This window comes from Chenopodium album, chromosome 9 (assembly GCF_948465745.1).
Source record: "Chenopodium album chromosome 9, dcCheAlbu1.1, whole genome shotgun sequence".
Classification (NCBI taxonomy): Eukaryota; Viridiplantae; Streptophyta; class Magnoliopsida; order Caryophyllales; family Amaranthaceae; genus Chenopodium; species Chenopodium album.
This window is the reverse complement of record NC_137842.1, coordinates 59,303,673-59,329,031: the sequence shown is the minus strand read 5'-3', so window position 1 is coordinate 59,329,031 and position 25,359 is coordinate 59,303,673. Positions and strand designations below refer to the sequence as shown.

Sequence of the window (25,359 nt, the reverse complement as noted above, 5' to 3'; positions counted from 1 at the left end):
GAATTGAATCTGGCCATGTAATAGGCAGCCATCAGCCCATAATCCTAAGTCTCAAACCCTAGAATAATCACTTCACTTTCTCTCTCTTAGCCCTTTCTCCGCCTCTTCACTCTCTCATTTCATCTCTTCTTTTCTTTCTCTCTCTTCTCCCTCATCTCATCTTTGTCTTCTTAATTTCAAGAAGTTATCTTCACTCAATTATGTCAAAGTTTCAAGATCTATTGACACGGTGAGTGTAGACACCCATTTGTGTCTCCCCAAAACCAAACCCAGTGATGAGTGCCTTTCACGTCGAATCATAATCGAATGAAGTGAAAGTGTGGAAAGTCTAGTGTTGCGGAAAGTTTTAATTTATTTTCTCTTCTCTCTGTTTTTGAAAACTTATTTTGAGAAAATAGTCAATCCAGTTTGGTTGGTCCATGATATGGGTCCAATAGTAGTGTAGTTGGATGGGGCTTGACAAGAGCTTTCCAACGATATATTATAAGCCCAATTCCGATGAATATTGAGGAAATTATGGCCAATTTACTAAACTGGGCCCGGTTTGAGCCTTATATGCGGCCCAATGATCTTAGGGAGGGCCTAATATGATTTATTATTCCTAATGTAATTAGGAATGGTTTTAGTCTTCTAGAATCTTCTAGAAGGTTCTTTTCATTCCTAATTCAATTAGCATTGATAAATTGACTTTTGACTTTTCAGAGTTTTAATTAAAATCAAATAGCATTTTCGAGGAAATTATATGATTTTATCCTCCAGTACGGTAAATTTATCTGATTTTCGAAAACGCGTTGGAAATAAGCTTGGTTTTAATTTCTGAGGGTTTGGTCCCAAATCTCTATTTCAATTATTTAATTTAATTGTTTGATTATTATTTTCCTTAAAGTTACTAACGTGTGTATTTTGTTATTATAAAGAGGTACGAGGCATCAAAGTAAATGCTTTAATGGTTTTTATTGACATTATGATGTAGAAATCATGTTTATATTTTTATTATGATATTCCTAGTATCATGTTTAGGGTAATTGTAATATTAAATATGCTTATTATGATTCCTGTGATGCTTCCTATGTTCTTCCTAATATTTATGATTGTTAGTATCATGTTAGGGCTAAAGATTTGATTTTTATTGCTTAGTGACATGCTAGGGTTTGTTATTAATCTTGTTAGTATCATGCCTAGGATCTTGCTATTTTCATTGTGCTTTAATATTAATATGAGCATGATTATGATTATGATTATAATTTTATGATGATGATTTTATGATGATTATGAATATTGTTATTATTATTATTTTAATGATAATTATTATAATTCATGTTTATTCTAATGATTAATTATGATTATTATTGTTGCTTGATATTTATTTTTATTGCTTGATCACACCTTTATGCATGTTTAAAGGGAATTGGTATTTGTAATCACGATTAATAAGATATTTAATAATCTTGTTAGGGTTAATATAATTATAAATTCAAGTGATCACCAATAATAGATTTATTTGTGCATTAAATTCAACCAACATAGATAAACATTTTTAGGGTTAATCCTAATGATTGCATGTTAGTCAGAAAGCGCACATGAATACGATCAGAATAAAGTAGAGGCCTATTATTAGGGCAGGTTCAATCTCTTTTAGGTTGGATTTGTACCATCATCCCCGAACCCTTATTTGGTTCTAGACCTTATGGAGTTGACGATCTCTTGGATCGTTAAGGGGTGTAACCTTCATCCTATGAACGGTTTACAAGTTCCTAAAAACTTGTTGGCGACTCTTTTGCTCTATCTTCTTCCCTTTTGCACGCCACCGTACTTTAGTGTATGATCACAGTGGGGTTCAAGCTAGTGGGATTAAGGCTTGAATTTATTCCCTACAGTGAGTATGGTATTATTTTTCATTATTAATTAAGTGTTGATGTTCTTTTTTTTTTTTTTTTTTTTTTCATTTTTTCTTAATTAAAAATCTGAATTTCTTATAATAATTGCTTTTTAAATTTTTTTTGTTAAAAAATCAAAAATTCGTCCGTTTTTTCGTTTACCCATGGTATTAGATTGTTTGTTTATTTTGCTTGTTAATGTTTTCATTTCAAAACCAATTTTTTGACATTTTTTTATGAAATTTTTGTTTTGAAAACTTCTATCATAGTCGTCAGATCTATTATTTTTCGATATAATCGCTCTCTTTTTTTCATATGGAGTTAGATCTGGTATTTTTTGTCATTATTATGTTCGCATTTGATTTTCTATTTCTATTATCATTTTCAATTTTCATTTCAGCTCTTTAAATTTAAGTTCTAGTATACTTTTTTTTTGTTTTTAAAATTTTTTTTAGAGATTTTCCTGATGAATTGTTCTTTAAATTGTTTTTGAATTGAAATTAGTTTTTTTCCTTGCTTTGATTTTGTGTTCATTCATCATTTTAAACAACTTTTATTTTAGATCTCGTACTTCATTAGTTAAATTAAACAATTTATCATTTTTTTTAACTGTAAACGAATTTTATTTTGTATCTTGATTTTTAAATTTTAAGTTTTTCCTTTTTTCATTCCTTTATAATTGTTTTGATTTATTTATGGATAATAATATCTTCTTTTAATTTTTTTTTACATATCTATGACTATGGTTGTAGGTAACGATCTCAAGTTTCAAGTTTGAACTTTCATGTGATGATGACTGGAGGCAAATCGCTTGATAAAGTGGGAAGTGTCAGCGGAGCAGAAGCGGTTGCATGCTGGGTTTCGCAAGCCGTAAGTGTGGTCTACTGATTGGAATAAGCAGGATAGGAGTGTAATAAATTTTTCTTTTGTTGTTTTATAAAAAAAAAGTCATCATTTACAGAATTTTTATGTATTGAATTTTCATTGATATATGTACTATGTACGTAATTTTCAAGGAGTATACAACAATTATTTTTCTCCTTTGTATTTAATCATGAAAAATATGAATAAAATTATATAAGTTAATATTGATGAATTGTAATTATAAAAATATAATAAGCTATTTTTTTAATTTAGAATGTGACCAAAGAGACCTGTTAAGTTAAAAAGCGGTCTCACTTTTCTAAAAAAAGAGACTGCCTAAGTAAGAAAGGCGGTCTCAGTTTTCAAAAACTAGAGACTGCTTTTCTAATAAAGGCAGTCTTAATTTCCTAAAAAAATTGAGACCGGTTATCTTAAAGAGGCGGTCTTAGCTTTCTCAGGAGATCGCTTTTAATAAAGCAGTCTCTTTGCCAAAGAGACCGCTGCGCTAGAGACCGCCTCCAAGGAAGTCTCTTTGGCCAATTTCGACGGGTCTCTTTGGCCAATTTTGTAGTAGTGTGACAAAGCCATGTTATCTCAATCTAAGCAATCATTGTCGGAAAACTTTCCCACCTAGCTTTCATTGTAGCTACAACATCATAATGCACCTCGGTTGTAGCATCCATGATATGTTTCCATTTGCCATTTTTAAAACTCGCACCAATCTTCTTGTTTTTGAACATATCAGTCAGCCTATTCTCCACATCTTTGTTAACGTGCCATTGACAAAGTAAAATGCGATGTCCCTGGAAACATTTATCTCAATGCCGCACAGAGGCCAAGTTCACGGTCTGAGAAAAATAAAAATACTGATGGTTCTTTATCAAACTCCCTTATTCTCGATCTACAACACCCACCGATAGCTTGTCGTGTACTCGTTGCACATGAACACATAACCAACGAGGAAATTCTGGTTTGTCAGTGTTACACCTACTATATCAAAGAACGACATCTCGAATTGGTTGGTCTTATAAATCAAATCCATACTAATTACATGTGGGTATGTGTGGAGTATGTTCATCGTGCAGTGATTGGGTGCACCATAATGCATGTTGCAGGACACCGAGGTCATCGGCCATGACCAAGTAATTATACTAACTTTGTCTCACCAAATGAAGAAATTGCTGAACAATTCCTCTGCCTTCAGACATCTCCGTTCTCAAGTCATTTCGGCAATTGTAAATGTGTTTGATGTTTGGATGATCATCAGGAAATTGCTCTGCAATAGTTGCCATGATGTTAAGCGGCACAACCTTTGACTTTTTAATATCATGCACAATCTTTTTTGCACCCAGGCTCAATCAACTAACTTTACGATGACCTTCCTGATACACAATCATTGGATGGTTATGGGTCCCGATTTCATCATTTTTTGCACGGATCTTCCAACTGTATGTGGTCAATTCATAATATATATTGATGTAGAAAAGACAAGCATTAGCTTTGGTTTTTGTGTCCTTCCGTATCGCATTCTCCAAATTTCTCGGCTTGCTCTTCCATCCCCGATCACATTTCAAATATCGATACGGACGACCATCTATGGTTTTGTTGTAAGACGATTTAACCAAAATAAATCCTAGATTTATGGAAACGACATTCGCCCATTTAACTACATCATCAAACGTTGGAAATAACGTGTCCGTGAAAAAATTCACACTATAATTCACACCATCACCGCCGTCTTCAGACTCCAAATCCTATAAAAATAAAATTAACAAAACAAAGGTCTCAAACATTATGTTCTTTTTTATAATATTAATAACAATATTTTTAAAACAATAATAAAACTAATAATATCACATCACAAAATAATACTAATTATAACATTAATACTAATTAATAATAACAATAATAACATTAATATTAATTACAACAACAATAATAATAGCATTAATACTAATTAATCAAACTATCAAAAATTCTAATAACCACATTAAAAATTATAATACTAATAAGAAGATTAAGTTAATAAATTTAAGTAATTCGAAAAATATTAATAATAATAACAATAATATCATTAATACTAATAATAACAATAATAACATTAATACTAATTACTCAAATTATCAAAAAAAAAATAATAATAATACCCATACAGTAAAACTTATAATACTAATATGAATATATATTACGTTAATAAATTTAAATAATTAAGAAATTCACCAAAAAAAATAATAAAACCAGACATTCGCCTAGAATATACGTGGTGGATTCACTTAAAATTTCCGAATCCAGCTAGGCAGATTTGGAAATTCTTGGCGGATGTGGAGATCTGCCTAGAATAGGCAGATCCATAAATTTTAAGCAGATCCACCTAGGTGAATCCGTATATTTTAGGCGGATGTCTACTTTTCAAAAAAATAAAAAAAACAAGGATTTACAGAATCCTCCGAGGATAACTCCGGAGTACGAATGTTGTCGTTGTCCATCGTCCTAGACCCGTAGCTAAAGCTTGATAATTAAAAAAAAAAATTTGGTGGTGATCGAAAAAGTTGGGTTTGGATGTCGTGGGGACCGATATGGTGGACTCGGGACTTTTTTTTTAACCACGTGGTACAAATTGAAGGGTTTAGAATGATATTATAATGCCCATGTGACCCACAAAAGACCATTTTATTGTCCAACTTGCAAAAAGGGAAAAATTATCTATGTCATTCAAAAAGGGAGCGTTCCCTTGTAAAATGCAAGCGTTGCTAAGCAGTTCACCTAAAATATTTATTTAACTATTAACCCTCATTAATGATAGTCGTTTTTTATGTGAACACTTATTAATGCTACAAATAGCTAAAGCTGCGATAGAAGATCAAATAGAAAGAGCTCCCCTTACATGACTAGCTACAGCGTGCACATCACGCGCATTAGCCACTCTAGTAAGATATAACTTTCCAAAATGAACATTCATACAATTGGTAAATAACAAAGTACTCGTATAAGGTAGAATAACAGGTGACAAACTGATTCTAAAGATGAGTGTTACATCCTAGAAGCTAGAAATGTTGACACTAAATACAAAATTAATCAGTAATGGTCTAATGGAATTGTGTTTGTTATGGGAGAATCTGAGTAATTAATTATCTCAAAATGCTCCATTAGATTTCAGTCGTCGTTAATTGCAGCGTTTAGCCCATATAAAAGGCCGTGGCTGCTACTTTATTTTCATGTTTATAGATAATATGATCTGTTGACTTGTTTTTGACTACTATTATTAAAGCTAAAGCATAAATATTATTATACACTGTAAAGTTTGTACTATATCATTAGTGTAACAAGCATTATACCTTTCTCTGGTACTATATAAATTCTAAACATAAACTGCTTTCTCCATCCATCTCATTACGACTACAACAACATTTAGCAACAACAAAGAAAAATATTCAAACATTGTATCCTAGTAAATTTAAACACACAACTAAGTTTAGCAACTCAAATTTGATAAAATGTTCAAGCTTACACCCTCCCACAATGGAGAAGATCTCATAGCTCACCGATGCGAGTGGGTAAACGGGCCGGTAATTGTCGGGGCCGGGCCATCGGGTTTAGCCGTATGGGCCTGTCTAAAAGAGCAAGGGGTGCCCTTTGTAGTCCTAGATAGAGCTAATTGCATTGCTTCTCTTTGGCAAAAACGTACATACGATAGGGTTAAACTACACCTTCCTAAGAATTTTTGTCAATTGCCTAAAATGCCCTTTCCAGAGTCTTATCCAGAGTACCCTACCAAGAGCCAGTTTATAACCTACCTTGAGTCCTACGCAAAACACTTCGAAATCGAGCCCAAATTCAACACGAGCGTTCAGTCTGCCAAGTATGACAACACGTTCGGGCTTTGGCGGGTCAAGACTACGGGCCATGCTGAGGGCCCAGATGGGCCCGAGGTTGAGTACTTATGCCGGTGGCTTGTTGTGGCCACCGGCGAAAATGCTGAGTGTGTGGTCCCCGACATCGACGGGCTAGCCCACTTTGGCGGGAAGGTGATCCACTCGAGCGAGTATAAGACAGGCGAATCGTTCCGTGGCCAAAAGGTACTAGTAGTCGGGTGCGGAAACTCCGGCATGGAGGTCTCCCTAGACCTCTCGAACCATAATGCAAAACCTTCAATGGTCTGCCGTAACTCGGTAAGTTAAAGCTAACTTTTCGACCACCGTGCATGTTCCATATTAGTATATATTACTAATACTCTAATAGCATAAACATTTCGGTGCAAAAGCTAACTTTTCCACTACAAAAGTACCATGATAATAAAAGTAACTAAAGATGCAAATAAATTATAAATAAGTATTACCAAATAATTGCAACACTTTTTTTGATTAAAAATGTGAGAAATTTTTAGACAAGTGTTGTAACTTTTTTGAAATTCTGAAGCTTATAACATTAATTTATATATTTAAAAAAAAGTGAAGTGTTACCTCAATTTTTAGTTCAATATTTCACCGCCTAACTTTAAACTCCTTATTTTATTAATTTTTCTAATAAGTTGTACACATTTATCGTATCAGGTCCATATCCTTCCTAGAGGAATTATGAGAAAATCGACATTTGAGGTCGCAATGTTTCGATCTAATGAGATGGATTCCTCTTTGGTTGGTAGACAAAATATTGATATTTTTCGCCTGGCTTATACTTGGTAACGTCGAGAAGTACGGGCTCAAAAGGCCTAAAACTGGACCACTTGAGCTAAAGAACGAGCATGGAAAGAGCCCTGTGTTAGACATAGGTGCCTTGGCTAAAATTCGATCCGGAGGTATCAAGGTTGTGCCTGGAATAAAGAGTTTCTACGTAAACGGCGTCGAGCTTGTTAATGGTGTGGCAATGGAGATTGATTCTGTCATTCTTGCTACAGGCTATCATAGCAATGTTCCTTCTTGGCTTCAGGTTAGTTAAACGTTAAACTTAATAAATTCAATTTCATTTGACCTGTTTTGACTTTACATCCTCTTTAGTCTGTACACTCTCCTTTGACTATTAATTGTAATTTATAAATCAAGAAAATTATACACATGTAAGATGGCTTTAAATAATATGCCTGTATTCCAAACATACAAATAATTTTATCATAATTCAGACAACTTTAATTTTCTACCTTTCATTTATAGATTCTCTTGCGCATCCATAGCTTTTTGTGCCATAAAATTCTTTTTAACAGTTCTCATATACCTAATAAAATACACATATATATCCAAAATATCATTACTTATTTATATAATATTTTCATACTGTTAAGAATATTATGTACACTCCGTCAAAAAATAAATAAATAAATAAAAATATTATGAAGTATCTCTTATTTAGAAAAGGCTAAAGTATAAATTACATCATCATAATTTTTTAGTTTTTTTCTTCTTTGAGTTATGAAGAGATAAGTTGATTGATTTAGTAACCAAAGTTCCTAATAATTTCGATGACAGGATGGTGAATTCTTTAATAAGAATGGAATGCCAAAATCACCATTTCCAAATGCATGGAAAGGAAAAAGTGGACTTTATGCAGTTGGATTTACAAGGAGAGGGCTTGCTGGTGCTTCTTTGGATGCCGTCAAAATTGCAGAAGATATATGTAAAGTTTGGAAAAAAGAAACTAAGCAAAAGAAGCTTAATGCACCTCGATTTAGGAGGTGTTTCACTACATGATTTTAATGTATAATGAGTATGTAATTACATGCATTATTTTATTTATTTATTATTATTTATTTTTATAAAAAGGTTTAACAAAATAACATATTAATAGAAAAGAATTGTAATTGTTGATCCGCTTTTGTCAAAATTTGGTGAGCTCCCCATTATTTATCGATCTGCCTTATGAATACTACAGTGTTGAAAGGATGCCTCGCTCTAATAGCTTAGGACTTGCTTGGCATCATTTTTTGTTTTCAGTTTTCTGTTTTTTTTAAAACCAAAAACCAAAAACAGAAAACAAGAAAAAGGTGTTTCCACTTTTCTGTTGTCAGGTTTCAAAATTATCATGATTTTAATAAGTGTATATATTTTTTGATTCATTATGTGACATATATAATACACTTTTAAAAAACAAAAAACCAAAAAATAGAAAACCACAGCGATGCCAAACGAACCCTTATTTAATGAGCCAAAAGTAATTGATGTCACCTTGACCATCAACCCTAAGAAGACTAATTTAAATAACTTATAAAAGTGGGTGAAATATGTTGTCGATTGAAAATCCAGATCCAAAGCCGAATGTAATGCGTACAAACAAGCTTAGGTATAATCCATAATTACTACAGGCCACCACCAATTATTTTCCAATCGTCACCATTATCAAGACACCAACCCATCCACGAACCGTCTATTTGAATTTATAGTAACTAGACCAATAATAACTGAAAATTTTACTTAATTGCACTGCAAAAAACCTATGCATGGTTCAACTGTCATGAGTGATGTTGGAAGAAGGGGAGCATCTTGTAGTAGGACCGTCATTTATAAAAAGTGCATGTGTTTCGTGAGTCTCCAACACATGCCCAGATACTCAAGCACAAAATGGAGTTGCAGAACGTAAGCACGGTCATCTCTTGGAGTTGGCTAGAACTATGCTTATTCAAGCAAATCTACCACTCTATTTTTGGGTTGACGACTGCAACCTACATTATTAATCGATTGCTATTTTTATAACCTTTACCCTTTGTACACTGCAACCTACATTATTATTCGATTGCCAACTCCAATTTTGCAAGGATTATCACGTTATCAAAAATTAATTTCAAAACCTCTTGAGTCTTGACTATGATAGAAGAATGGAGAAAAGAATGTTAGAAAGCTTGATTATATTGATGAATATTGTAAGGAGGGGGTTCTAATCGTAAGGGGTCCTCTCCTTAAATGCCCACGGCCCTTTAAAAGCCTAGGACTTTACACTTGTTAGGGTGTAGTAGGATTTGAATTCCTGACTGTTTGGGGGACCTTGAATTAGAATTGATTCTATCATTACGCTTTTTTGTAAGAAACAAGTAGGGAGTCGCCAATGAGTTTTAGGAAAACTCATAAACCTCGTTCATGCCTTTCTTCCATGTGGAGTTCATGGAATAATTAGCACGAACCATAGGTTTACCCATGCCCAAATTGGTCTATAAACCAGAAATGAGTTCGGGAGCGAGGGCACTAAAATAACGTTCCCTTTAGAGAGAAATTGTTATCCTAGCCCTAGTGCGACCTCTACTAGTTCTTCCTTTTTTACAATTTCATCACCAAACAATATATCCAACGCGATACCTTAAAATATGTTAGTTGATTTATTTACACTTACCAATTCACGTAGGAATTACATCGTAATGTCGTTATTCTTTATTTAATCAAATTCGTGAAAAGGACAAGAAAATAAATAATATTCGCCTTGGCTTAAGTGATCAACCAACAATTATTTAATTCAATTCTAATCTTTATTTAACGCAAGGTACTTTGTGGAATTGATTAATTAATTAATTTAAAGGTGATCAAACAACACTAATTAATTAAGGTTCTTTTAAACAATAAAATAAATGTGATTTAACTAAGTGCTCGGGAATTTACCACTTCTCTTTGCTAGATCTCCGTTTAGAATACTTATGAACTCCTTCTTGTTGGGAAACTTCCACCGTAGTAAGAAAATATCAAAGGGGTGAGTGTTTAGGACAAGAGGGGCTAGGTTGCACAAGTTCACAAGTATTTCGCCAGAGTTTTAGGTTTCTGTCTCTCTAAGCCTCGGTTTAAGCTCTATATATAGGGAATGATTAGGTTAAGGGTTACGAGCATTTTGTCGTAGCAGGTGTTGCGCGCAACAGGATGAGTTGCGCGCGACATCCCAGCACAAGTGATTAGGTTGCGCTGCTGTAAGCAGCGCAACTAATTGTCTTGCGCACGGCTTTATGGTAAGATTCGATTTTATATTTTCCGTATAATTCTGAATCTTCCGCTGCTCAACTTTAGGTGTCGCGCGCAACTGAATTAGTTATGCGCGGCAGCCCAACGCGACTGTTTGAGATGCGTGCGGCTTTTTCCGCGGCATCATTAAAATTTAACCTAGGTGCTCCTAAATCCGTCATTATTGGGTTTTAAGCACGGGCTTAAGCCTAATTATGATCGGGTTTAGTTAATTGGACCTTTGTTTTGGCTTTTAATCTTTAATTCGGGCTAGTGTTTTGTGTTTTGTGGCTTAACCAGTTCTCCATAATTATTCTTCATTTTGATTCAACACGAAGATGGTTTTATTTATCATCATTGCACTTCCTGTCGGGACAAGAGGCCAAAAGTAGATGTCTACAAATATACACGAGTATATATAGTACAAGATTAGAATATTGAACATACCAAACTATGACTAGATACAATATGTGACTAGGTACGTTAGCTAATTATAAGAGATATACTTTGACTATCAAAATTAAAGAGTAAATCAAGGGATTTACATATTCTAAACAATAACTAATAATGATAATGATGATATAATCATCTTTATCCTTTATACGCCCCCGCAAGACGGACGTTCGGAACGAGAGGCTGATCTTGGATATAACATCTCAAATCTTGTTCAATGTAGGAATTGAAATGGTGGTAAGAAAGGTTGCATTGCATTGCGATTCTCCAATAAGGTTTGGAGGGAGTGGAGCATTAGAAGGTGTAGGGAATATATTAAGCCTTACCCCAAACTTGAACGCCACTGTAATCATACACTTAAGCATGGTGGCGTCCAAAGGGAAAGAAGCTAGAGTAAAAGAGTCGTTAACAAGTTTTAGGAACTTGTAAACCGTTCACATGGTGAAGGTTACACCCCTTAACGATCCAGGAGATCGTCAAATCCAATAGGTCTGGAACCATGACTGGTAGTTCGGGGATGAAGGTACAAATCCAACCTAAAAGAGATTGAACCTGCCCTAATAATAGACATCTACTTTATTCTGATCGTATTCATGTGCGTTTTTTGACTAACATGCAATCATTAGGATTAACCCTAAACCTGTTTAATCTATGTTGGTTGAATATTAATGCACAAATAAACTATTATCGGAGATCACTTGAATTATAATCAAATTAACCCTAAACAAGATTATTAATTATCTTATTAAGAGTGATTACAAGAACAAATTCCCTTTAAACATGCATAAAAGGTGTAATCAAGCAATAACAATAAAAATATCAAGCAACATAATAATCAAAATAACAATAATGATAATCATAATCATAATTATCACAACCATATTAAAGCATAATAGTAAGATCTTAGGCATGATACTAACAAGCTAGATTAATAACAAACTCTAGCATGTCACTAAACATCAAAAATTAAATATATAGCCCTAACATGATACTATCATGAATATTAGGAAAAGAAGGAAGCATCGCAGGAATCACAATTGTCATAATTGCATGATATTAGAAATTATATTTGCTACCCTAAACATGATACTAGGAACTTATTGTTGTCATTCTAAACATCAAATTAAGAAAAACATCCTAACATGATATTAGGAATCAAAAGAACAACCTAGACATGATTTCTATATCATAATATCAATTAAACAATTAAAACACTTACTTGGATGCCTCATACCTCTTTCTAATAACAAAATACACACGTTAGTAACTTCAAGGAAAATAATAATCAAACAATTAAATTAAATAATTGAAATAGAGATTAAGAAAGTTTAGACTAGATTTGGGGCTAAACCCTCAGAAATATCAAACCTTTCACGTCTAGGGCGAAGGCAACTTCGAACTTGGCTAGATGTTTCTAGATCTTGTGAATGCGGAATTTTGTATGCAAAAGGCTAGTTTGGAAAAGAGAGAGAGAGATTAATCAAGAGATTTTTGATGAGAGATGGTGATTTTTGATGAGATTTGATGATGGAAAACGGAGGTTTTAGGATGCTGTTTATAGAGAAAATCAGCCGGACGGATAGAAAAACGAATCAGAGTTTCGAAGAGAATAAAACACTATTGGCGCCAGACGCTAGACATTAGCGCCAGCGTCAGACGCCAAGCATTAGCGACAGGTGCTAATCCTGTCGTCAGGCGCTAGAAACCAGCTTCACGCGTTTTCTTAATTTTGATAAAATTTAGCCGTACAGAAGGCAAAATCGTATTTTCCTTAAAAACACTTCTTTTATTCTGATTAAAGCTCTAAAAAGTCAACCAAAGTCAATTTATGAATGCTAATTAAATTAGGAATGAAAAGAACCTTTTAGAAGAATCTAGAAGACTAAAATCAATCCTATTTGCATTAGGAATGATAAATCAATATTAGACCCTCCTCTAGATCATTGGGCCGCACATAAATATCAAACCGAACCTAGTATAGTAATTTGGCCATAACTTCCTCATTATTCATCAGAATTGGGCTTATAATATATCGTTGGAAAGCTCTTTTCGAACCCAACCCAACTACCAATTAGTATTATATGCACCATGCATGGTCCACCTAGAAATAGGTGCACCATGTCTATACTTTTGAATATTTAGTAAAAAAAAATTGAATATTTTAAAAAAAATGAATATTTAGTAAAAAAAATGAAAATGTCACAAAAACTGAACACAAACATGTAATTTTTATGTTCATATTTTATATAGAAATATTTATTTTGTACACAGTAAATGTTCAGTTTATATTACAAAACTATTGAATTATTATGAGTCAGACAAGCTTCTTTCAAAATTTGTCTGACTCGTAATAATTCAAAATTTGCGATTGTTCAGATTCCTTTACTAAATGTTCAAAATTTGTTATACTTCATATTTTTTTTTTACTAAATGTTCAAAGTTCGCGATTATATTGTTTAGATTTTTTCACTAAATGTTCAAAGTATAGGCGTGATGCATCGCGATTTTTCAGATTTTTAAAGTAATTTTGTTCAAAATTTGCGATGTTTAGATGTTTTTATTACATGTTCAAAATTTGCAACTGTTCATATTTTTTTACTAAATGTTCAAAAGTATAGGCGTAATGCACCGTGGTGCATCTTAAAATTTGCGTCGCCCAAGGGAGTGGTCAACAGGAAGGTATAGATTTTTGATGAGACTTTTAGCCCTGTTATTAAACCAACTACTATTCGATTTGTTTTTTTTTTTTCAGTTTTTGGTTTGGATCGGTTCCAAAAATCCAAAACCGACATAATTCGGTTAGGATTCGGTTTGGGGCTTCAAAAAACCGAACACTAAAATTTAGAACCGAATTATACAAAGACCAATATCCCAGCCCAATTCCCCTTTATATAAAAACGTAAACCTTGATTCTCTCCCCCTTTTTTCCCATTCCCTCTTTTCTTCATTCTGAGTTCTGAGTTGCGGCTCCTCACTACCTTCCTAAATTCTCCCCCTTTTCTCACCACCTCCGTTGGCACCTCCCTCACCACCTTACCACCTCCGTCAAGGTGTGCTTGAACACCTCCCTCACCACCTCCGTTGTGCGCGAAAACACCTCCCTTACCACCTCTGTCTAGGTGAGCGCGAACACTTCTGTCATACCGTCAAACCATAAACTTCATTGTAATCTACTTTTATTTACTTTAATCTGTAGATCTACAAAGTATAAATTTGATTGTAATTTACTTCTTTTATTTACTTCAATTTGTAAATCTACAAAGTAAAAATTTGATTGTAATTTACTACTTTTATTTACTTTAATTTGTAGATCTACAAAGTATAAATTTGATTGTAATTTTTTTTTTATTATTATTATCATAAATCTAGGCAAAAAAAAAATAAAAATCAATAATTCGGTGGTTTTTAAAAAAAATTCAAAAATTTGATTTTAGTTTGGATTCAAATTAGATTTTACAAATATGGATTGGATTGGATTGGTTTGGTTTCTTATTAAGTTCGGTTTGGATTCGGTTTTGATTTGAATTAGCCCAAAATCCAAACCGAACACCGAAGTTTCACCCCTACTTCCTACAAGATGATGACTTTCAAAAACATAAAATGCACGTTCCTTAATATCCTACAGAATATAAGGAGTAAAACAAAATACTCGTGTTTTTAATCTCTACTATATTGCACGCAAATAAAGCAATCAAAGCCTAAGCTTTCATAAACTATTTCTTCCACCAAAGTAGCCACATTGGTTATCCACTCCAAAATTGAAGCTTAAGTGTTCAGCTTACGTATACTCTCTTGTATAAATAAATAGATATAGTAAAATGAAGTTTGGACATTAGTTAATCATGAAGTTTTCCACCGTGGAACACTTAGCTCTTAACTGATTTGCTTTTACTATCTTAAGTTATTTTTATTAATATACGGAAATAACCCAGAAATTTCCTTTTATATAAATTGGTTTAACGCTGAGTAATGCTTTTTAACTCTTCCATTCAAAATTAAAAGCATCATGTACTCGTCTTGTTGACTGTTTTTAAACACTTGAAACAATTACTTCATTAGTTTAGCATAGATTGTTATATATATTAGGATACACCGTACACGGTACACTTATGAGTATTATGTTCTCATTTTAATTATTGTTTTTTCATTTAATCATGAAATAAATATAAAAAGTAACCTTGAATTAGTTAAGTTAACTAGATGTACTATGCACCTAGCTGTGTATAGCAAATTCCACCGTACATATTAAGAGCATGCATCTTTTTCTTTAATTTCTTATGATAATATCCACTTAATATATTTCTTTTTCATTATCCACACTGTCCTTTTATTAAAATGATTAAATCACTCACTTTATTTACACAATAGTCCCTCTATTTTTAAGTGTCCTAAATTGACCAACAAATGACATTTGATAACTCAGAACATTAACAAACAAAATTATATAGTAGACTTTAAAATTTATTAATATGCGAAAATAATACATCATATGATAGAGTATAAAACATATTCCTGGGCCTTAACCATCAGCTTAAGCTTATGGTTAAGGTCCAGGAATATGTTTTATACTCTATCACTACCCCTCATATGAGAGGCCCTTTGAATACCGTCTTGAAGAATGAAGTGGAGCCTTCATTTGATGGTCTAATGTTTTCCTCTACCTCCATGAAAGGGTACTAGGGTTAGAGGAGAAAAGGCCCAGGAATATGTTTTATACTCTATCACTCCCCCTCACATGAGAGGCCCTTTGAATACCGTCTTGAAGAATGAAGTGGAGCCTTCATTTGATGGTCTAATGTTTTCCTCTACCTCCATGAAAGAGTACTAGGGTTAGAGGAGAACCAAACAAGTACAAATATTATCGTATACTACATATAATCTTATGTACATATAAAGCACAAACATTATTAAGTAGTCAAAGTAATGTATGTAAATAGTGTAAAAATCAATAAAGTGGAATATATTTTGGAACAGAAGGAAAAATAATACGAGTAATCCTACTATTAAAAAAATTATTCTTAAAATCTGCCTTATTTCAAGTGAGACATTTATTTTGAAGCGGGAGGAATAAATGTTTTCTCAAAAAGAAAAAATACATTGATAATCTTTGCGGGAAATAAATTAAAGTTTTTTCCATTGACTTATATTTTATGCCATGTTTTTAGTCGTAACCAAACGTGACCAAAACTTCGTCACTTCGGATAACTTTATTTATTTTCTCCAATGATCTCTCATCCTTTTGACTATCTTCATCTTCCTCTCACTTTCTCCCTCTTAAATCTCTTTAACTTGCTTACTTTATTAATAGACTATTATTATTACTAATCACATGATTAAAATGTTCTTAATTATGGCTCGTTACTATATAATGTCACAACCTATTGCAAACATTTCTTCATCATCCTCTTTTCTTTCACTCATCATATCTTATCTAACTACACACAACGATACTTATACCAAAAATGAATACACTACAAGCCCTTTCTAGCTTCATCACTGTCACACCAACGCATGTAATGTCACATACAAAACCTAATTCCTTCAATTTTTGTTGTCGTCAACCAATTTTTTCTAGTAATCAACCTCTCTCCCTATCCCAATCGTCCGATTTTAGCCTCCGATGCTGCCCACCACATCGTTCCTCACTTAGCCCTCGACAATGCTTACCGAATCAGTAATTCCTTTTCTTCTAGCTATTTTACACAAAGTTTTATATGTGGCTGGCCACACGGTGTGGCCATCCATTATGAGGTTACTTTGTTAGTGTTATAAGGGTTACTCGTTTGGTTTTACAAGGGTCACTTCGTCAATATAATAGAGGTTACTTGGTCAGTATTACAAGGGGTTACCGGGTCAGTGTTACAGGGGTTACTTTGTTTTTTAATAAGTGGCCACATGGTGTGGCCAGCCACACACAAGACGCACTAGCTAGCTAATTACTTATATTTGTTCACTACATTCATAATTTAGGTTTTTCCTTAATCTTAATTTGTATATAATTGTAAAATACTTCGTTTATAACAAGAGATAATTAAATTAGTGAAAGTCATAGTTTATACGTATTAATAATGGTTATTTCATGCTATTAGACACTCTTAATAACATTTTACTAACCCAATATTTTTTGTGTATTCTTATTCCTAGGATGAGTGGGTTTCTAGAGATTGAACTCAAAGTACGGGACTATGAATTGGATCAATATGGTGTTGTTAACAATGCGGTCTATTCGAGTTATTGTCAACTTGGTACGTACATACTACTATAGAACAAAAACATGCATTTATGTTAGTTATATGGTACGGTGTAGTTAAATTTAATACTTTTATCATTTTTTAGGGTAAAAGTATATTTTATCTGTCTCTTATTTACATGTTTATATTTAATATTTATTACTTATATAATAAAGAAAAATAGGACAGAGGGAGTAAGAAATACATATTAAGGTGTATTGGAGACATTGCATGTATGTTCTGCCTTTTTGGGATTTAAAAAATAGGAATTTTTTTTTTTTTTTTTTTTTTTTTTTTTTTTTTTAAGTGAACAACTTTACAATGATTTATCCTATTAAAAAAAAAGAAAAGGAAAATGAGTGATTTATTATTAAAATGTGACTATTTATGGAAAATTGACACATCCATTGATGTTTATTAAATTATAAACAGCACATCATGAGATATTAGAAAGCATTGGACTGGATGCTAAAACAGTGGAGAGCAACAGTGGTGCTTTAGCGTTGTCAAAACTTTCTCTCACTTTCCTCGCACCTCTTAAGGTACGTATGCACATTTGGACCTTATTCATTAAAATAAGTTTGGGCTGTTTATTTTGCATTATTGAGAGTGGAAAGTAACGTATTCTCTCGGTTAGTTTTAAGTGTAACTGTTTGACCGGCATGATTTTTAAGAAGTTTAATTTGAGTTGAATTTGTTGAAATAATATGCATTTGAGAGGAAAGAGTTGTACTTGAAATAATAGAGGGAATAAATATCATGTCAATGTTGGGATTGGTTGTCATTGATAGACAACCAAAACTTAGGGTATGCTTCAAACTAGATACTCCATTTGTACATATTTGATGATTTTTAATATAATATTTACTTGTTACTCTCTCCGTCCCTTTTTTACATTCTTGTTTGGATTATATTTCGTTATGACTTGCCCTTGGCCACCCGACGAAATTTTAAAATAATAACTTACTGAGGCACTTGCGTGCTTATTTCGTGTAATGCAGAGTGGAGACAAGTTTGTTCTAAAGGTGAAGGTCTCAGAATACTCTGCTGCTCGCATATTCTTTGAACATTACATCTACAAGTTACCAAACAACGAGGTTTGATTTCTTCTTGCTCTATTACTAGCTTTGTAAGAAGTATATTGTTATTTTAGGTTGCTACTTAATTAACAACTTCCCAAACATTTTGTATAACAGCCGATCCTAGAAGCAAAATCAGTTGTTGTTCTTCTTGGCAAAAATCACCGTCCTGTTCGTATGCCTGCAGAGGTGAAATCCAAGTTACGACAGCTTATGATGCATCAGGAAGCGGGCACAACGCTTATTGATCATGCTATGTCTACTCCCTCGCCGTTGAACGGGTTGATGACCATTCCAAATGTTTGTGAAGCAACAGCAGGGTCTTTTAGAGCATGATTAGGATTAGGAGCAATAAATGTTAATCATGTTGTTCATGTATGTTGGACAATTTGTGTATTATAGAAGGTCTGTAGTTCCGCAATTTAGAATGTCTTTTGTTAGGATGTGTGCTTGTGAATTATGTGTGGTCAGGGTATGTTATATAAATGAATAATTGTTACTCCATTTGTTCCAAGATAAATGTCTTAGTTTAACAAGCACATACATTAATTAGCACGAAACTTTAATCAATAATGTCTTTAATTAACAAAACGGTAGATTAAGAAAAATTGATATTCTAAATAGGGTCTCTAAGATCAAGCCATAATTCAATTAGATATAATCACTTGAAATAGTATTCATAGAGTGTTGGAACTATGTCTAATAAATTTTAATATAATTTTTTATTTATTTCATATTTCTAGGAGTGCAAATAATAAATTTAAGCACATTTTGTGAGAAACTACCTTTTAAAGCATTTTTTATGCGAGAAACTACCTTATAAAAAAAAGTTGTAAAAAACTACCTTATAAAAGCTAAATGTTGTAAGATATTACCCTTGGTCGGAAAGTGAGAGTTGACTTAATTTTTCCGGCGTTGACCTAGTCATGTGCCGGTCACGTGACATTTAATTCATCTTTCCCTATTTTCCCCTAATTTTCCCTGAGCCTAGCCATATAATACCCAAGATAAATTAAATGTCATGTGACCGGCACATGACTTGGTCAACGTCGAAAAAAATTAGTCAACTCTCACTTTCCGACCAAGGGGTAGTATCTTACAACATTTAGCTTTTATAAGGTAGATTATTACAACATTTTTTTTATAAGGTAGTTTCTCACAAAAAAATTGCTTTAAAAGGTAGTTTCTCACAAAATGTCCTAAATTTAAATCTAAATTTCAACTTTAGATATTTAGGAGTAGCTCAATAAACAAACTTATCTTATTTATATGGTGGTGTGACAAATCATCACTACCCTAGAATCAAATTTGCTCCTTACTATTCATATGGACTCTTACCAATTCAATTGACCTCCACCAATAATCTAATACTATTGACATAAGAATGTGTATATTGATATGATATTATGCATATGAGATTAAAGATATTATTGTGATATTATATTTTGATAATATCATAGAGAAAATGTGAAAAGATTGTGAGATATTGTAATAATTTTAAGATATTATGATATATAGAATATTAATTAGAGTTAGGTATTTTGATTGTCTATAAATATTGTAATGTGATCAATTATTATGAATGGGAAAATGCAATAGAGAAATACATAAACATATTTTCGTGATTGATTTAACATGGTATCAAGAGCTTAGGGAAATCCTGGAATGATAATGAGAGTTCGTGTGAGAGAATGAGAAAAACCTTAAACACATGCATGGCAGATCGTGTGAGAGGAGAAAAACCTTAAACACATGAGTTAAAAAAGAAAGACGTTTTTGTTGTATTGATTGGTGGGTTCAAAAAGAATGATGTTCTCATCAAGGAAGAAAATATCTCAAACACGAGAATTTGTGTAAGAGGAGTGATCAATTAATTGTACGTATTCACGAGAATTCGTGTAAGAAGAGTGATCAATTGCACGCATTATTCATTATTTGCGTCCAATATAGAATTATTGTGAGAGTTCACAATACATTTTTTTAAACAGCGTGAGTCAATTGGCTTGCGTGAGATATTGTGCATGAGAGTTCACAACTTTTGAGTATGAGATTGTGAAATTTTTTGGGAGAGTTCACAAATTAATTTTTTTATTTTTCTAAGATCAATTTTTCAAGTGATTATGTTGTTGATCATAGAGGAATATGATGATTTTAATGAAGAGGAATAACGTGGCATGCTGATCAAGTTCAAGAGGTTTATTTTTGTGATTTTCGGTGGATCGTTTGATGATTACATAATGCAACTTGATGATGACATGAGAAGATTTTATTTTATTGTCCAAGTCGGACGTTAGATACCTACACTTTCGACTTGAGGGAGGGTATTGAGATAAAAATGTGTATATTGATATGATATTACGAGAATAATATCATATGAGATTAAAGATATTATTGTGATATTATATTATGATAATATCATCGTAGCTCAATAGTTTAGGGAATACTACTTAAGGTCTTGTGCAATGCACTGCACGGCTACAATTGATATTTTCTTTCATATATATAACTAATAGAAAGAATATTATAATAAAATATTTATAATATCAATTGACTCATGATTTCGTCATATATTTCAATATTCATGAATAATAAATGATATCAAAGATGTATTAAATTAATATTGTACTACGTACGTACCACAAAATAAGATAGTACTCCTAAGGTTTTAATATATATAACCTTTAAGTTATAAATTTAATTAATTTATACTTCTATTTTTCATTAAAAATTTTACAAGTTCTTATTTTTTAAAAGTGTTTTCATTGTTTAATTAGATGTGTATTATATTAATAAAAACTAGATTAATCCCGTGCGATACACAGATTTCTTTGAAATATAGAGTACATATTTTATGTATTCTTACGTATCAGAAAAATTATTGAGACATAACCATTAGTTGTAAATGCTAATTTTATAAAATTAATTTTGAAGAAAAACAAACCGAATATGAAAATTTAATCATATACATAAAAGTTAGATGTATTCTTACGTATCAGAAAAATTATTGAGACATAACCTTTAGTTGTAAATGCTAATTTTATAAAATTAATTTTGAAGAAAAACAAACCGAATATGAAAATTTAATCATATACATAAAAGTTAGATTTTTAATATACAATTTTAATTAAGCAGATAAAAAATAATTTTTAACTTGTAATATATACAGAAAAATAGAAAAAATATATACATCAAAGTATTTTGTTCGATGAAACATAATGGAAAGATGTATTAAATACCAATAGTTGGTGATAGAAGAAAAATAAATTAATTAAAGAGCATAGATAAATTGAGAGGAGGAGAAATTAAATTTAAAATTTGAAATTTGAAACCAAAGAAAATATAAGAGCAACTCCAATGGTTGCTTTTAGGGACTAGCTTGCAATTTTAATAATTTTCAAGCTAATAGCCAAACCATTGGAGGATAGTTTAATAATTAGCTTGGCCAAGCTAATGCCAAGCAAATTAGCTTAGCTAAGCTAATTAGCTTAAAAATTCATTGTCTCTAATAAAATACTAATTATTTAAAAAATAAAAGTGAAAAATCTAAATGCTAATTAGCTTAACCATTGTGGCATAAATTAGCTAGAATGAAGAATAGCTTTGCAATTCTATGTGGCATGGCAAACTAATTTGGCAATTAGCTTGCTGTTGGAGTTGCTCTAATGACGTCAGATATTTATTTAGGCGGGAAAATTTTTCTTATAAAGATGCCACGTGGACAATATGATGTCAGCGGTTGTTCCTTTAGTTTATTTATAGACTAGTTTCTTTGTTGTTAGCTGATGAAGTTAGAACTCTTTTTTATGTATGTATTAATTAAAACAAAAAGATATTATTTTATCATTAGATTAAGTAATAAAAATGGTAAATTATGATACAATTTAGATTTTGTAAACAAAAACAAAATACATAGACAACAAATCATAAAAAAATTAGCTTTTTTTTTTTTTTTTTTTTTTTTTTTTTGGTTTATCTAGGGATGACATATGTCATCTTTTGAGTGTACATATTTAATTTAATTTAATTTAACAATAGTAGTCTAGTAGATTTATCGATAGGTGATGAATCTACAAATAATAAGTGCAATTCTTTTTAATTTTTATAATAAACAATAACCAATTAAACAAGCTAAGGTGCATGTATGATGAGCATCACGACTCCTGATGCATATTCTAATTTTGTCTTAAAGTTTATGGAAGCAAATACATTAATCTAGCCGCAGTACAATTTGTTCCGATAATTATATACGACCCAATTTATGACATGACGTACGTGTAATCTATTTATTTATTTATTTTTTTAATGTTTTTTAAAACATGGTAAAATCAATCGGGCCCCAGTTTTGGTGTTGCTTCAGTTTAAAGTAACTTTTATGATATACTAGACGTTGGAGCACGCGCGTTGCGCGTGCCCCCGACGGCACGATAAGCAATATTCGTTGAGTGTTTTGGTTGGGCCCCTCGACGGCAAGATAAGCAATATTTGTTGAGTGTTTTGGTTGCTGTGATATTCGTGGTGTTGTTAAAATACGAGTTAATAAATATCTTGTTTGTTAATAGTAGTAATAAAATCGAGTATGTCTAGGAAATTGGTCAAAAAAACGCTATGTGCCGTGACCAATCGGAATGTAAATTTAAAGATAGTAGAAGCGGTTGACGCACGTGTGTATGAACATTGTGCATATAATCATATGTACGAAAAGGAACTTTCTATTTTTGTGTTGTTATAAAATGCAAGTACAACAATAGAATATGTAAGGATTTGAACGGCTTTAGTGCTGAAGTCATACATTCATAGTTATTACTATTTGAAGAATCTGTCATGGTTACATTGATTGGTCAATTCATGTCCTTATATTGCGTGGTTTGTGGCGTTTTGCTTCCTGCGCTCAGTCTGTCTTCTCCTTTTTTTCCCCTTCTCTCTAAAATCGTAATTCCAATTTCGTGGTGATGGGTAGCACTGACAGCACTGCAACTTCCGGCAAGGTTTTCTCACCACCAAGTTGGAGGCCTAATGACCGGAAATCTAAAAAAGAAAATGTTGCAAGTTTTCGTTTGTATACCATTGAAATGAAGATGAAGATGGACCGTCATCTAGAACTGCTTGAACAAGGAAATTCCAAGGTCGAGAACAAGAAAGAAAGAGGGGAAACCAGTAATAAGAAAAGACGAGGCGTTGAGAAAAATGGCTGTGGGGAATGGCCTGTTATTATTATTGATTCAGACAATAATGAAGTGGACAAAAAAGGCAAGGAGGGTGTTGGTGCAGAGGGGAAAAAAGAGGACGTTGAAGAAGAAGATGATAGTGAGGAAGACGAAGAGACTGATGAAAGTACTGAAAGTGATCTGAATTCTAATTCAAGAACTGAATCTCAGAAAGAAGGTGTTGCTAATTTAGATGAAGAAATGGAATCAAGTGGTGATAGCTATAAAGAGGATGATGATGACAGCATTGGTGCAGACTCTTCTTTTGGGAACAATGAAGAAGGAAATCCAGAGACAAGTGAAGATTCTTCAATGTTTCGTATGAAGATTGCTGATTGATTGTATACTGTTCATGGTTAAGTGTTTTTTTGGGGTTTAATTGCACTAATGCTAAGGTATGAAGTGAAGGCTTGGTAGGACTGTTTTTTGGGATGTTAGTTTTTGATATCAGATTATGCTGATGTATTTTCATGATTTTCATTGTTTAGGTATCCTTGTTGAATTGTTAGATGTAGATACGTAGTTAGCTTTTGGGAAGTTCATAATCAGTTTAATTAGTAAAGGATGATAGTAGGTTGTAATTATCTGAAATTAAGCTCTTGCTTTTGGTATAATGAATCGTTGAATTTGATTATATAATTTGTGTTTTGCGTGGTTGTATATTTATTGTAGTATGCTGTTAATTAGCATTCTTTATAGAATTCCATATAATTTGTTATTATTTGTTTTTTGTAAAAATGTTTCGTGTCACTGATTAAATCATAAAAATTCGATATATTGCACAAGGTTATATATTGCATAAGGCTATCAACTTATAATAACAATTTGGGAGTTTTCTAATGTCCAATTATTAGCCTGTTGAAAAATATAAAGGAATCTAAGAAGCTGTAAAAAACATAGAGATATGGAATCTTATACTTCGGTTTTTTTTGCCAAAATAAATTACAGTAGTACTGCCTTAAATTTCTTGTATTAATATGTTAAGTAGTCTAATAGTTACACACTCTTAATTCTATCTATAAATAGAAACACTTTCTATAGGTCAGTAAGCACACCACGGTTTGTATTTGCCTTTTTTTTTTGGTGTTGTTTCTTCATTTCATAATTTGGAGTGTATGTTCATTAGAGAATAGGGGTCTAGCTTAGGAATTCAATGGATGAATTTCCAATAGTATTTACAGTACGATATGGGAGTGATGATGATCATCATAAGAAGCTGGTATACAAGTATATTATTAGTGGCTTTATTGTTATTGCAATTGCATCTAAACTGTATTTTGTTGTTTGTCTATGGATGCCTTTATTTTTGTCCTTGTCCTAACAATTGCCGAGTCTATGTATTACCTTGCATAGTCTTGCTAATTTATAAATACTGCTTTATGTGCAGCGTATCCCTGATGGTTTCAAAGACGTGCTAGAGGATGGTTTTTTAAATATCGAACTATTTGTGTGTGATGGGCACGGATCTTGGTTAGTAACTCTAGTGCATGAAGAATGCGGTACTGATTGGGGAATATATCTTGATGCAGGGTGGAGTGATTTTGTTGGAGATAATGGCTTAGATGTAGGTGATGTCCTACTATTTACCTATTTAGGGGACAACTCATTTAGTATCCGAATTCAGACTGATAGGGAAGCAAAGAAAATAGAAAAAAGACATGATGACACCTCAAGTAGTTTTCATAAAAAGCGTGGGCGGAAACCAGCCATTGAAGGACTTTCATCTAAAATGATTAAGACCAATGCTT

General features: G+C 32.4%; 1 protein-coding gene and 1 pseudogene across 1 annotated transcript; both read left to right on the top strand.

Moving 5' to 3' along the window:
• The first annotated feature begins 6,235 nt into the window (after positions 1-6,235).
• Positions 6,236-8,564, top strand: LOC145559983 (putative indole-3-pyruvate monooxygenase YUCCA5; annotated as a pseudogene).
• Positions 8,565-17,243: 8,679 nt separating this feature from the next.
• Positions 17,244-18,785, top strand: LOC145559982 (acyl-acyl carrier protein thioesterase TE3, chloroplastic-like). The gene is made up of 4 exons (XM_081621241.1): positions 17,244-17,343; positions 17,761-17,870; positions 18,330-18,425; positions 18,525-18,785. The coding sequence occupies exons 1-4, from the start codon at positions 17,244-17,246 to the stop codon at positions 18,741-18,743; spliced, it is 525 nt and encodes a 174-aa protein (XP_081477367.1). The 3' UTR covers positions 18,744-18,785.
• Positions 18,786-25,359: the final 6,574 nt, after the last annotated feature.

Bases quoted from the DNA above. Each gene is read 5' to 3' on its own strand.
- LOC145559982 (XM_081621241.1), top strand. From the start codon at position 17,244: ATGAGTGGGTTTCTAGAGATTGAACTCAAAGTACGGGACTATGAATTG. The intron at 17,871-18,329 runs GTACGTATGCAC...CGTGTAATGCAG, and splicing joins CTTTCCTCGCACCTCTTAAG to AGTGGAGACAAGTTTGTTCT. The intron at 18,426-18,524 runs GTTTGATTTCTT...TTTGTATAACAG, and splicing joins ACAAGTTACCAAACAACGAG to CCGATCCTAGAAGCAAAATC.